Here is a 12,296-nt window from a genome sequence, read left to right on the forward strand (position 1 = left end):
TATAAAACATTTATTTTATAACATTTAAAAGCAGTAAGCGCTAAAGGCTGCGCTGTCTACTACTGCTGCACTAGCAATAAACAGGTTGAATAGAATGCACCATAAACATGTTTGCAAACAGAATCACAAAGTAGAGTTCAAGCAAATCATGACTGGTCTAAGAGCCAATCAAAACGCTCCCATCACGCCACGTGATCGCGGAATTCCCCTAGAAGTCGGGGCTTTCCAGCAGCAGCAGAGCGATCAATTCACAAAGTTGAACGCTCGCTGTGTTCAGTAAATATTTATTAAAGAAACTGGAATAGATTCGTTTGATGGATGGTTCATTTTGTTTATGGTTTTCCGGCGTTTGCTAAGATTTTTTGGCAGTGGTTTAGTAAAGTCAACGTCTAATAGAAACTATACGAGAATAAGCAAACATCACGGCTGTCCGAGGTAAGTTTGATAAGTAACGTTACTCACGTAGTAACATTATTACCGATCAGTTTTGAAACAAGTAATGTGGGTCTTTAAATAGTAGAGAATGCTACTCTGCTTTCTTATTTCGAAACAATTACTCCGTTAATTAGTACGTTGCATAGACAAATCTATTTCAAGCTTGTTTTGAAAACATTAATGTTACAGAGATGCTGTACAATATGATGTAACGTTACATATCTCGCGTGCATACGGTATTACTGCACATTAATAACCAAAGCGTTAAATTGCTAATAAAAATTTGAGCAATCTTCATTAATGTCAGTTATCGACAGTGTGTACAAGTTTTGTCCCGTGCGTTTTGCTGCTGCTCGCGCGAGTATGCGGGAAATTCCCATCAAAGTCAGTACTTTTTGGATCTGACTTACATGTGCAGGGGAATCACATCCCCATCAAACACCGTGCACTCACTCATCATTTCCATCATTTTCAATCTGACAGGAGTCCAGAGTCGCTTCGGATGACCCTGCAGAGCACAGAATGGCTGGAGCACTAAGGTACAGTTTTATCCACTGTCTGGCGCATCCTAGTGAGCTGTCTACCAGTGCAGCCTATTTATAAATTGGGCATCATTGACATACAGTATTTAGACGCCCAATAACGCTGTCCTGATTGACAGCTCACTTAGTTATGACTGTGCACACTTGTAAATAAATGTGGACGTGATTTACATGGAGCATCTAGACTTGTAATCAGTCAAATTTGCTGCTGATACTAATAAACTTATAGTATGTAAATAATTAGAGGGTTTACATGCAATGGTTTAACTCTTTATGCCTATGGAAGACTTGAAACTGTTAAAATCAGATTTACTGTATTGTGATTTTTCTACATCAAAAATGTTTTGTTACTTTAAAAAGAGCAAGGTTTATCTTCTTGTGGTTAGTCTTTAAAGAACTTTATAATGTGTTGTCTGTGAGGCCAAGTTGCTTGATTTTAACCTTCTTACTGAGAGCAATTATGAGTGCCTGTAAAATTAAATATTTGTCCAAAAATTAATTTTATGATTCTGTTTCAAGAGATGTATATGTTTAATTAAATACATTAACATACTAAAAGACACGTAATACATTTTGTTGTTGTTGTTAGCATTTTAATTAATTAATTAAGCTACTACTAAATATTGTAGAAACTTAATTTTCTGTAAAGTTGCTTTGCAATGATTTGTATCGTAAAAAGCGCTATACAAATAAACTTGAATTGAATTGAATTGAATTGAATAATTAAATTGGTTTATTTAAAAAAAAAAAAAACTTTTAAATAAATAATTTAGTCATTTCGCAATTTTGGATGTTTATGTGGCCTCCTGGTGGTCCCCAGGCCCCTGTTTGACATTCATTGTTTTAGACTGACAAAACCATTTTGACAGTGACTTTCTTTTGCATTTTCTTAATGAATCTTCTTGTCTATACTTGACGTTCTTTAGATGTAGGGGTTGTTTGACTGAAATGAAGATGTTATCATTTCACAGAAGAAGGACAGGATGTGGTGTCATCCAGAAGAGTTTTACCCTTTTTAGTGACGTCGTCGAGGTTTGCGTTTCACTCAAAGTGAGCCCTGACACCTCAGAAAGAAAATTCATAGTTTACTCTGCTAGTTGTCTCATGGGTTTAAGAATATCTGCTACTTCAGAGCAATCTCAGTACAGCTCATCCTGAACAGCACAATGCTTCCTCATTCCTGTCAGCGGCAGTTTAAGGAAACTCTTGTGCAATCCTATCATCCAGTGTAGCCAAACATAGCCAATAATAATAATAACAACAATGCAATAAATGAAATGAAACATTACAATTTCTCTTCATGTATTAGTAGTTATATCACTTAGAGATCTTCAGCTCCATTTCCTGTATGGTTAACAGTGGAAGTGTTCGTGAGTTTAAAGATTTGGCTGCAAGGGCAGGCCAACAGATGAAGGGCAATACCCATCTTTCATGCCTGTTCTCATGGCATTAATATTGGTGGCACTATGGAGATATCTGACTAATTCAGTTACACAGACTCAGAAATACATTTTGAGTAAATTACACATGGGTGGAATTTTTTTTTTCTTTTCACAGAAATTAAGCTTAATTTTGTTTCAAAAAAGGAAACATTATAGGAATTTAGTTTCAAAAGTACCTCAAAAAAAGAAAGAAAGAAAAAAGAGAAGGGAATTCAAAAAAGCCTTTGGAAAGTTGAGGAAATTCAGATATGAGCAGGCTAGATGTCAGAGTGTGAATATGCTTGTACCTGCATTTCTCGGGATTTGACATCAGTGGCAGCAGTGAGCTGGTATTCTGGGGGCTTTCCTCTGTTTTTTTCACTGCCTTACTTCCAGGAAGTAACGCAAGCAAGTCAGCGAGGCAGAGAAAAAAAATCCGGTGCACATATCCTTGTTCTGACACTGAAAGTGAAACGGATTTGTGTAAATCTGAGAGCCTTTTTCTCTGCATTTTGTTTGTCAGGTAGGCTAAGTGTACGCCTTCTTGTGTGTAGATCAGAAGACTGCTGTGGGGAAAAACTGGGGAAATTAAATTCATCTGTAGGGGTTTGCAGCTCAGTTGATGTTTTGATTCAGCATGACTGTATTAGAGCACCTTACCTCTTGGGTTTTTTGGAGTTCGGGGTTTGTCTCTGTGTAAAACAGTCTCAATAAGAGCTTCTCTTTCTTCTACATTACAGGATGGATGATACACAGTATCCCATGAAGTTTACCGAGGTGAGCCACATGTTGTCATTATTACTGCTGTAGTTTGCTATCTTACAACAGATCTTTGATTTAGAGTGAAGATTTTGGGTAACATATCTGTTCTCTCTCTTTTCATTTTAATACTAATTTCTCATATTTTTATATTAAGATTACCTTTACCATTATCAAAGACTAACTTTGAAAACTAGTTTTGAAAATTTTAATAACACTGTTAAATGTAAATTTTACAGATCTCATGATGTTGTGATGCTTACATTCACTTGTAGTGTGTTATTTTTAATACATTTATTTAAACAAAATAGTCTACATTTTTATATCAGGGCATATTATTAGTTATCACAGCATAAAAATAATTATTGGCTTATTGGTAATGGCTAGAATTTTATAATTGGTGCATCCTTAATTTTCATACTCAGACACAGTAGCGGTTTCTCCATTGGGGCGATTGGGCAATGCACCACCAAAGCGCGAAAGGGAGGGATTTTTTTTTTTTACATTCAACCACAGTGTTAGCTAGCTTTCACTATTCTAGACTGTTTGTTCTACCTCTAAATAGTCCAATCAGTGTCGAGTCGCGTTTTGTGTAGTACCGCCCCTTTTTGGGCGATTTCTGTCAGACTGAGAATCGCCCCGAGTGCTCTCATTGACTTCCATTCAAAGATAATTTTTTTTAACTGCAGGCACTGCAATGCAATCTCAATGAGTTCCGGGAGGGCTCGCACTAATGTGCTTTCATCATCATGCGTAACCTTAACTTGTGCAAGGATTGTTGGGAACAGTGGCATCCAATAATATTTATAAAACTATTTTGAATTTTAACAACAAGAAAAAATTAAAAACTGCTTTAATATCTTTATCAAATGTGAAAAAACGAACAAGAAAAAAAAAGGGAAGAAAAAAAAAACGGGAAAGACGGGGACAGCTAAGCCAACTCAAATTCAGTTGTCAGTCAAACGTTACCTCAGCGCAGATGTAGTGAGTAATGTAAGTTAAGTAAGCAGTGTAATGTAAGGGAGCAATGTAATATAATGTGATATAATTGAGTAATGTGATTTAAATGAGCAGTGTAATACAAATGAGCTGTGTAATAATATAAGTAATGTTGTAAATGAGCAGTGTAATATAAGTGAGTTGTGTAAATAGTGATTTATGTGACTTCAATAATTTTTTATTAAACTGATTTTGAAGTAAAATGTTTTTTTGGAAAACCACATCCTGGCTTCAGTCTTCATTTGCTGCCGAATTATGTCAATACGCATATAGAAACATAAGGAGAGCAAGAGATTGATTGTTAGAGTCAGTTTATTTTTAATTAATACTATAGTAGTTCAGTTTCCTTTAAATCTTGTAACTAGCCGTTAATTTATCAATTGAATGGGTGACCTATCCTCATTAATCATGAAAACATTTGCCCCCCCCCCCGAGAGAATTGGCAGGAGCCGCCACTGCTCAGACACATTGTGATTTGTGCTAAAGGTTTGGGTTTAAACACCCATAAATATATTCTTAATATAAAACACCAACATTTTGTCTTTATAGTTCATGGTGGACCTTCATTATCTGCATGAACCTTTTGAGGTGAAGCCTGAACCCTTTGTGCCAGAGACAGGTAAGTTAACAATGTCTGTGAATGTAATGTTTCTCGTTTGTTTACCTTTTGACAATAAGGATAATTTACTATGTATGATCTGAACTTTATTCTAGTTCATGGGCCTTACCTACAGATAATTGAGGAGCCAAAGCAGGTACAAAAATCTTCATATGCTTGTTTTATTTGCTTCATTTTCACTGTATTTGACAGTACTGAATGTGCAGGCAATGTGGGATAATTCCAAAACATATGCACTGGAATTCCCCAAATACAGGGTTTTATCAGTGAGTAAGGTGTTATGTGAATAACACTGTATGTGTGCATTACAGAGAGGATTCAGATTTCGTTATGAATGTGAGGGCCCATCCCACGGTGGTCTGCCAGGGGCCTCCAGTGAGAGGAACAGAAGGACGTATCCCACAGTCAAGGTGGGTTATGCCACATGTAAATGTAGCGATGAAGTTTTTAAATTAACAGTACATTTATGAACGCACACTTTCTCCCTCTACAGGTGTCAAACTATGTGGGTCACGCTCGCGTAGAGGTTCAGCTTGTGACACACACAGACCCCCCACGTGTTCACGCGCACAGCCTTGTGGGTCGCCATTGTAATGACAACGGGATATGCATCATTGATGTCGGGCCTAATGATCTCACAGCACAGTAAGTGAACACTATTACTGTAAATCATGCTCATATGATCTCTTTCTTTGTTATTATGATTAAAGTGAATTGCGTAAGGCATTGTGTGTGTATCATCATCATGCGACGCTTGTGGCTTTTGAGTAATGTTTGTTTGTAGTTGCTCAATCTTAATTCATCCTCACATCCTCTATGTCTAGATTCAGTAATTTAGGCATCCTCCATGTCACTAAGAGAGGAGTGGTTGAAGTATTAACAAAAAGGCTGAAAGAAGAGAAGAGGAGGATAAAAGAGCCTGGATATAAATTTACTGGTAAGTCAAATGGTTTCATTATTCAACTGGACATACATTATCTCCTTACCGCTTACATCCTCGTTTGACGTGCTTTCTCTCTCTTACTCTCATACAGATTCCGAGGAACAGGCTATTTTGCAAGAGGCCAGAGAACTAGGCAAAAGCATGGACCTAAACATTGTGAGATTAAAGTTTACTGCTTACTTGCAGGACAGCAATGGGAGTTTCACAAGAGCCTTGAAGTCAGTTGTCTCCAACCCTATCTATGATAGCAGTAAGTCCTGCCAAACAACATAAACGAATGAATGAAATTCAGTTAACTTTTGATAAGGACTCACCTCAAAGCTGAGGGGTCATATCTACCAAAATAAACTAAAATATGTATCAGCTATGATTAAAAAGAATATATATGTATTTATCAAAAGATATAAGATATGATTTAAAAGAAAATGAGATTTTACTCATTTATAGTTTAAATTAATCAAACACCTGATAAGATTTATTTTTTTCCTTTTTAATTTTTTTATGAATGTAATTAGTTAAGCATCTTTTATTTTGTTTTACAATTTAGTTTAACTGTAAACTTGTTCTGTAATTATAGAATTTTCTCTGTTTAAATGTAATTGTCTTTTTTTTTATTATTACTTTTATTCTGCAGGGATGCATTAAATTGATCTAAAGTAACCGTAAAAACTTTCACATTATTACTGAAAATTTCTATTTGAAATAAATGCTGTTCTTCTGAACTTTCTATTTATTAAAGTATCCTGAAAAAATCTAACGTTTCCACAAAAATATTAAGCAGCACTTCTTTCAAAAAAAAAAAAAAAAAAGGTACCAACCCAAACTTTTGAACAGCAGTGTAAATTAGAAAAGTATGTGTTGTTATATAATCTTGTTATAAGTAAAGTAAAATGTGCTGATCTTTGCCCAGAATCACCAAATGCTTCAAATCTGAAGATCTCCCGCATGGACAAAACATCTGGATCAGTGCTGGGAGGAGAAGAGGTCTTTCTGCTCTGTGATAAAGTTCAAAAAGGTTATTATGGTTTTCAAATTTCAGAAAGGATAGACAGTCCTTCCCATCCTTTTAGATCAAATGATGTTCATCTCCTTCGTTTCCAGATGATATTGACATTCGTTTTTATGAGGAGGAAGATGATGGAGGATGGGAGGCATTTGGAGACTTCTCCCCTACTGATGTCCACAAACAGGTTTGTTATAAATTGACACAAGCATAAAATGGTTGACTATTCCAGATTAGCCTTTTACAACGAATGTTTAATAACACTGTTTTTATTCCCATCAGTATGCGATCGTGTTTAAGACCCCACCGTACCGCTGCACAGATATCACACGTCCTGTCACAGTCTTCCTGCAGCTCAAGAGGAAGAAGGGAGGCGACTGCAGCGAACCCAAACAGTTCACGTATATTCCCCACAATCAAGGTTAGTAGTGCTATATTAAACATATAGTCCTTAAACTGAATAAAGCATTTAAACCAACAGATTACGAAAAACTGTTCTAACATAAGTATGGGGACCGTTTATATCTCATTCAGTAGCTTAATTGTTTCACTTCCTTTTTGGCATTATGTACATTATGTATGTCTGTGGTTGGTTTCAGCAGTCATTAACCCAATGTCACACGATCCTTCAGAAATCATTCTTATTATCAATGTTTTTCACACTTCACTTCACTCACTTTCACTTTTCACTTCACTTTTTTTTCTCACTTTATAACAAAAGTTGTGCTGTTTAATATTTTTGTGGAAACCCTTGTATATTTTTTTCTGAATATTTTGAAGAGAAAGTTCAAAAGAGCAGTGTTTATTTGAAATCTAATAGAATAGAAACATTTTTGTAACATTTTAAATGTCTTGCTGAATGTTTTTTTGATTAAATTAATCCATCCTGGCAAACAGTATTGAACATAATAAAAAAAATTAAATAAAAAAAAAACTTACTAACCCCAAACAGTAGTTTTGATCTATCAGATGAATTTCTCACGTTTGATGACATGTTGGCTCCTGTTTGCCTACAGACAAAGAAGAGGTTCAGAGGAAGAGGATGAAGCCACTTCCTCAGTCCTATGATAACTGGCGCGGAGGACCTCAAGGAGGAGCAGGGGCCTTTGGAGGTCCTGGATCTGGAACAGGAGGAGGAGGAGGAATGGGAGGAGGTATAGCATATTATATTCCTAAACCCAAGGCTTCCTGTGTAGATTGCCAATTCAGTTATTCAGGTGTACACAAGACCGTTCATATATGTAACATAGTCAATTTTAATCTTAGGTTTTCAATTTAATCCTCCGATTGATGGTTCAGCGTTTTTCATTGGTGGATGTAGTGGATTTAGTGGCGGGGCACAGATGTCAGGCTCCACCCCACAAGCTGAAAGATCTCAGAATCAGTCGACAAACACACAAACTCAGTCTGGCTCTCAATTGCAACAGCATCTCTTTCAGATTGGTGAGTAGAATTATGCCAGCTAAACTCAAGACATTGCGTGCATATGCGCTCAGTGATGTATATTTCCTTCCTGTATTGTTTCCAGACACAGCTCTGCAGAGTCGTGCCTCTTTGATGGCAAAGTGGTCTGCTCATGCTTTGTTACAGTACTGCAGAACAGGGGATGTGCGCCTGCTACTGGCTCTGCAAAGACATCTGTGTGGAGTGCAAGACGAGAACGGAGACACGTATGTCTTTTCTCATCTCTGTCTTAACACGTCAACTATACTAAATTAAATACTAGGTTATTTTTAAACTTTCCTAGTGTATTATAAGTTACTTTGGATTAAATGATCTGCTTAATGAATAAATGTAAATAGCAGTGTAGTGGCACACAGATACAATAGTATTGAATGAAGAGGGGGAATAAGTGTAACACAATTGTGATCAGACTTGAAATTTGAATCTGTATTGTATTTATTTTCCCATAGTCCTCTGCACTTGGCCATTATCCATCAGCAACCTGTTGTGGTACAGCAGCTTATTCAGGCCCTGAACAACACTCCACAGCAGAAGTTTATCAACAAGCTCAACAACCTCAATCAAGTAATTTAACAGATATATGCTCTTTTTTTAAACCACCGGTCAAAATTTAAGAGATTTTTATTTTGTTATTATTTAAGAATTTTAATTTCCTCTCTGTTATTATTTTTGCTATTTATTTGATTTTAACATTTACTTTGGTTTCCTATGTCATGTAAAGTTCACATTTCTTTTCTTCTCTAGGCTCCATTGCATCTGGCTGTGATCACAAAGCAGGCCAAGTTAGTTGAGATGCTGATGAAAATGGGTGCAGACCCGAGTCTGCTGGACCAGGAGGGCAGGACACCGCTTCACTTGGCCGCTCACACCGGTGATGAGGCCATACTACGAGTGATCCTGGGTCTGCTGGGAGAGCGCCATTCCCATTTAATAAACTCTGCTGACTTCTCAGGTGAGACATACACATGGTATCGTCTCTCAGTCTTCACTGAAATGGCGCTTAAGATTGCATTTGCATCACACATGCATTTTCCCCCCTCTTTCTTAGGTCAATATCCAGTCCATCTCGCAGTAAAGAAATATGGAGAGCGCTGTCTTCAATTGTTGGTGGAGGCAGGAGCAAAGATTAGCATGCCAGAGCAGAAAAGTGGCTGCACACCACTACACCTGGCAGTGAGGGACAACCTTTTAAAACTGGCCTGTTATCTCATTACCGAGGTAAAGGACCTATGGAGTGCTAAAGGGTTGAACGGTTCAGATTTCCTAGCTCTTCTGTGGTCATAGTTTCAGTTTAGTTCAGTAAATACTTGTTACATCACCATAAGGGGTTCACTGAGTAGGAAATTTGAGACTGATACAGATGACCCACATTATTGTTCAAAGGTTTGAGGTCTGTAAGATTCTAATTTTATTTTTTTATGTTTTTGAAAGACTTCTTTTTGCTCACCTAGGCTTCATTTATTTGATGAAAAATACATTAAAAGTGTACTATTGTAAATACATTTTTTACATAATTTTTTTTCAGTATTCTTTGATGAATAAAATGTTTAAAAGAATGGCGTTTCACTTTTGTTAAATTGAATGCATCCTTGCTGAATAAAAGCATTCATTTCTGACACCTAACTTTTGAACAAGTGTATTTCACAACAACATAATCAACCAGATATGAATAGTTCTGCTGTCTTTCTGGAATAACACTATGATGAAATACTGGAGCTTCTTAAGCATGCAGCCACCACAAAGTTTTATGTTTGTTGTTTCTTTTACAGCTGAAGGCTGACGTGAATGCGTGTACCTACGGGGGCAACAGTCCTCTTCACTTTGCTGCCAGTCAGGGCTCCCCATCTCTCTGCTCCATGCTGATAGCTGCAGGTAACTGAGAAACCTTCAATCCTACAAATTTAATACAAATAAGAGGTACTTAGACATCTGTGAAGGCCTAGAAACCACAATGAAATGTCATTAAGAACATGGTCAAGCTACTCATGATGAAGATGAACATTTACTGTATAGCATGTGATTTTTAGTAAGGTCTTTGTCTACATTTTCATAATTTATGACATTCATTAATTATGTTTGATTAAAGCTGTTTGATTAATGATCTTTGTCGTCTTTTTTAGGTGCTGATAAACGCATGGAGAACGACGAGCCTCTTTTTTTGCAGAGCTCGTCTTCCTCAGATGAAGATGACGAGAGCGAGAAGAATGAAGTCGACAGGCAGCTTCCATATCTCATGGTTCAGCAAGTTCGCTGCATGTCAATATCATCTGAAAGAGAAACCTTTAACCCACGCAAGAGACCTGCTGCGGGACACACACCATTTGATCTGGCCAAATGCCAAAAGGTTTGAGCTTTTGTATCTGTAATATCTAAGTATAACATGTGAACATTTGAAGGTGGATGAATAAATATGTGTAATAGATTTAACCTCATGAAACCCCACCATCTTCCTCAGGTTAGAGATCTTTTAGATGGCAGGAAAGGCCCCAGGCCCAGGTCACACGCCCCCAAGAGGACCAAAATAAGCACTGAGGAAGGTAATGAGAATTAGATGCATGCTTTATGTTCTTACAAACTCATGCTTCTAGCATGTGACTGATCTGTATTCGTCCTCCTACAGTGAACCCAGGTTTGGACAGTGGGGTGCTCACGAAACTGTGTAGTATTCTCATTGAAGACCACGTACCCTGGAGAGAGCTGGCGGAAAAACTGGGCATGCTCACACTCACTAACCTGTACCAGGATAGTGCCTTACCCTGCCTTAAGCTTCTGGAGAACTACCAGGTAAGAGACTTTCGTTGTTCTCACGAATTGGCAAATTCTGTTATATGTTAAATAGGCATTGGCAAGTTGCTGTTTGGGACAGCAAACTAGCATACTGATGACTTTATCTCTAGTATAAAGTATGTGGCACATTATGCAAATTTTCTATATGCATGGATTACCTGGATGATCATTTTACTTGCCAAAATGTGCAATACACAGTATAGCTCCTTGTTGTAACCCACAGTGCACTGCATTTGGTTTGACTTTTGAAATAACTGCACACATAACACATTAAATATATAATTTCTTTTTTAAAGTAGAAGAGTTGTAGATTGTATCTGTCTGGCTAGATGGATTTTGTATTTGTGCATCAAGGTGGCCTCTTTTGTGAATGATTTATTAAACGTTTCTTTGCATGTTCAGCTGAGTGGTGGTCCTGTGGACGGCCTGGTGGAGGCGCTGCAGTCTCTGGGTGTGAGTGAAGGAGTGAGGCTGCTGAGAGACAGCCAACCCAAAGAGGACAAGCAGAGCACAGGTACAGGTTCACACTCTGACAGAGAAACCTCGCACTTCTGACACAACACAGAATCTTTAATCTGTAGATTGTGAATAAAACATTTTTCCTTTCCAGATTCTAAAGAGGACAGCGGCTTTGGGAGTCAGTCTATTGAAGAGGGGATGGGAAATCGTGCAGTGGCCAATCACTGATTATTGGGATCTATTTTTTGAGGACAACTTGGCACTTTATTTGACTGATTTTTCAGGTGCGAACTGGTGGGCTGTTCATCATCTCAATAAAGTGGAAATACGGCCCAGCACAGGATGAATTGAAACGGATCGTTTTGAGGTCAAAAGCCCTCGCTGGTATTACATAACAGCAAGACAACATGACAGAAATCAGTTGCTTTAAGATGCTCAAATCTCCAGTGAAGCTGGAGTGAAGCAGTAGTCTTAGACAATTCAGTACTTTTATCTAAGCAACCACTCAATTACTGAGATTCCACGGTAATTTAACAGTAATGCAACTGTCATTTCACAACCACAGCTGTAATCTTGGAAGATTTCTGCAGAATGTTCTGATATGAATGTTTCTAGAAAGCTCTGTTTTGAGATATATATGTATATATAATATGCAACCTTAGGAAAATGCGAAGATGTGATGCAATTTAAATCACATTGGTTGATTTTCTGATACATCTGGAGACATCTATCTGATACTGATTATTTATGTGTATGTTTGGTTGCAGTTATACACTTGTTCAGAGTAAATATGTTTGTGTTTTAATAAAGGTATTTCATTATTCTGTGTCTTATATGTGGAGTGAATATAGTAATGATAAGAAAT

The 12,296-nt window shown here is 37.3% G+C and overlaps 1 protein-coding gene across 1 annotated transcript in view; it reads left to right on the forward strand.

Annotated features, from left to right (window-relative positions):
• Window positions 1-12,252, forward strand: part of LOC109047026 (nuclear factor NF-kappa-B p100 subunit-like) — a 23,968-nt gene extending 11,716 nt beyond the window's left edge. Inside the window, 25 exon segments of the mRNA XM_042736838.1 lie at window positions 378-435; window positions 753-766; window positions 922-974; window positions 3,139-3,175; window positions 4,706-4,775; window positions 4,871-4,911; window positions 5,087-5,185; window positions 5,269-5,420; window positions 5,600-5,712; window positions 5,810-5,968; window positions 6,629-6,733; window positions 6,820-6,908; window positions 7,004-7,142; window positions 7,738-7,875; window positions 7,988-8,164; window positions 8,250-8,391; window positions 8,635-8,749; window positions 8,930-9,137; window positions 9,234-9,403; window positions 9,955-10,057; window positions 10,306-10,529; window positions 10,641-10,722; window positions 10,806-10,969; window positions 11,375-11,486; window positions 11,583-12,252. Of these exon segments, the coding sequence (XP_042592772.1) occupies window positions 378-435; window positions 753-766; window positions 922-974; window positions 3,139-3,175; window positions 4,706-4,775; window positions 4,871-4,911; window positions 5,087-5,185; window positions 5,269-5,420; window positions 5,600-5,712; window positions 5,810-5,968; window positions 6,629-6,733; window positions 6,820-6,908; window positions 7,004-7,142; window positions 7,738-7,875; window positions 7,988-8,164; window positions 8,250-8,391; window positions 8,635-8,749; window positions 8,930-9,137; window positions 9,234-9,403; window positions 9,955-10,057; window positions 10,306-10,529; window positions 10,641-10,722; window positions 10,806-10,969; window positions 11,375-11,486; window positions 11,583-11,659 (2,841 nt within the window). The 3' untranslated portion in view covers window positions 11,660-12,252.
• The last annotated feature ends 44 nt before the right edge of the window (window positions 12,253-12,296 follow it).

This window comes from Cyprinus carpio, chromosome B13 (assembly GCF_018340385.1).
Source record: "Cyprinus carpio isolate SPL01 chromosome B13, ASM1834038v1, whole genome shotgun sequence".
NCBI classification, from domain to species: domain Eukaryota; kingdom Metazoa; phylum Chordata; class Actinopteri; order Cypriniformes; family Cyprinidae; genus Cyprinus; species Cyprinus carpio.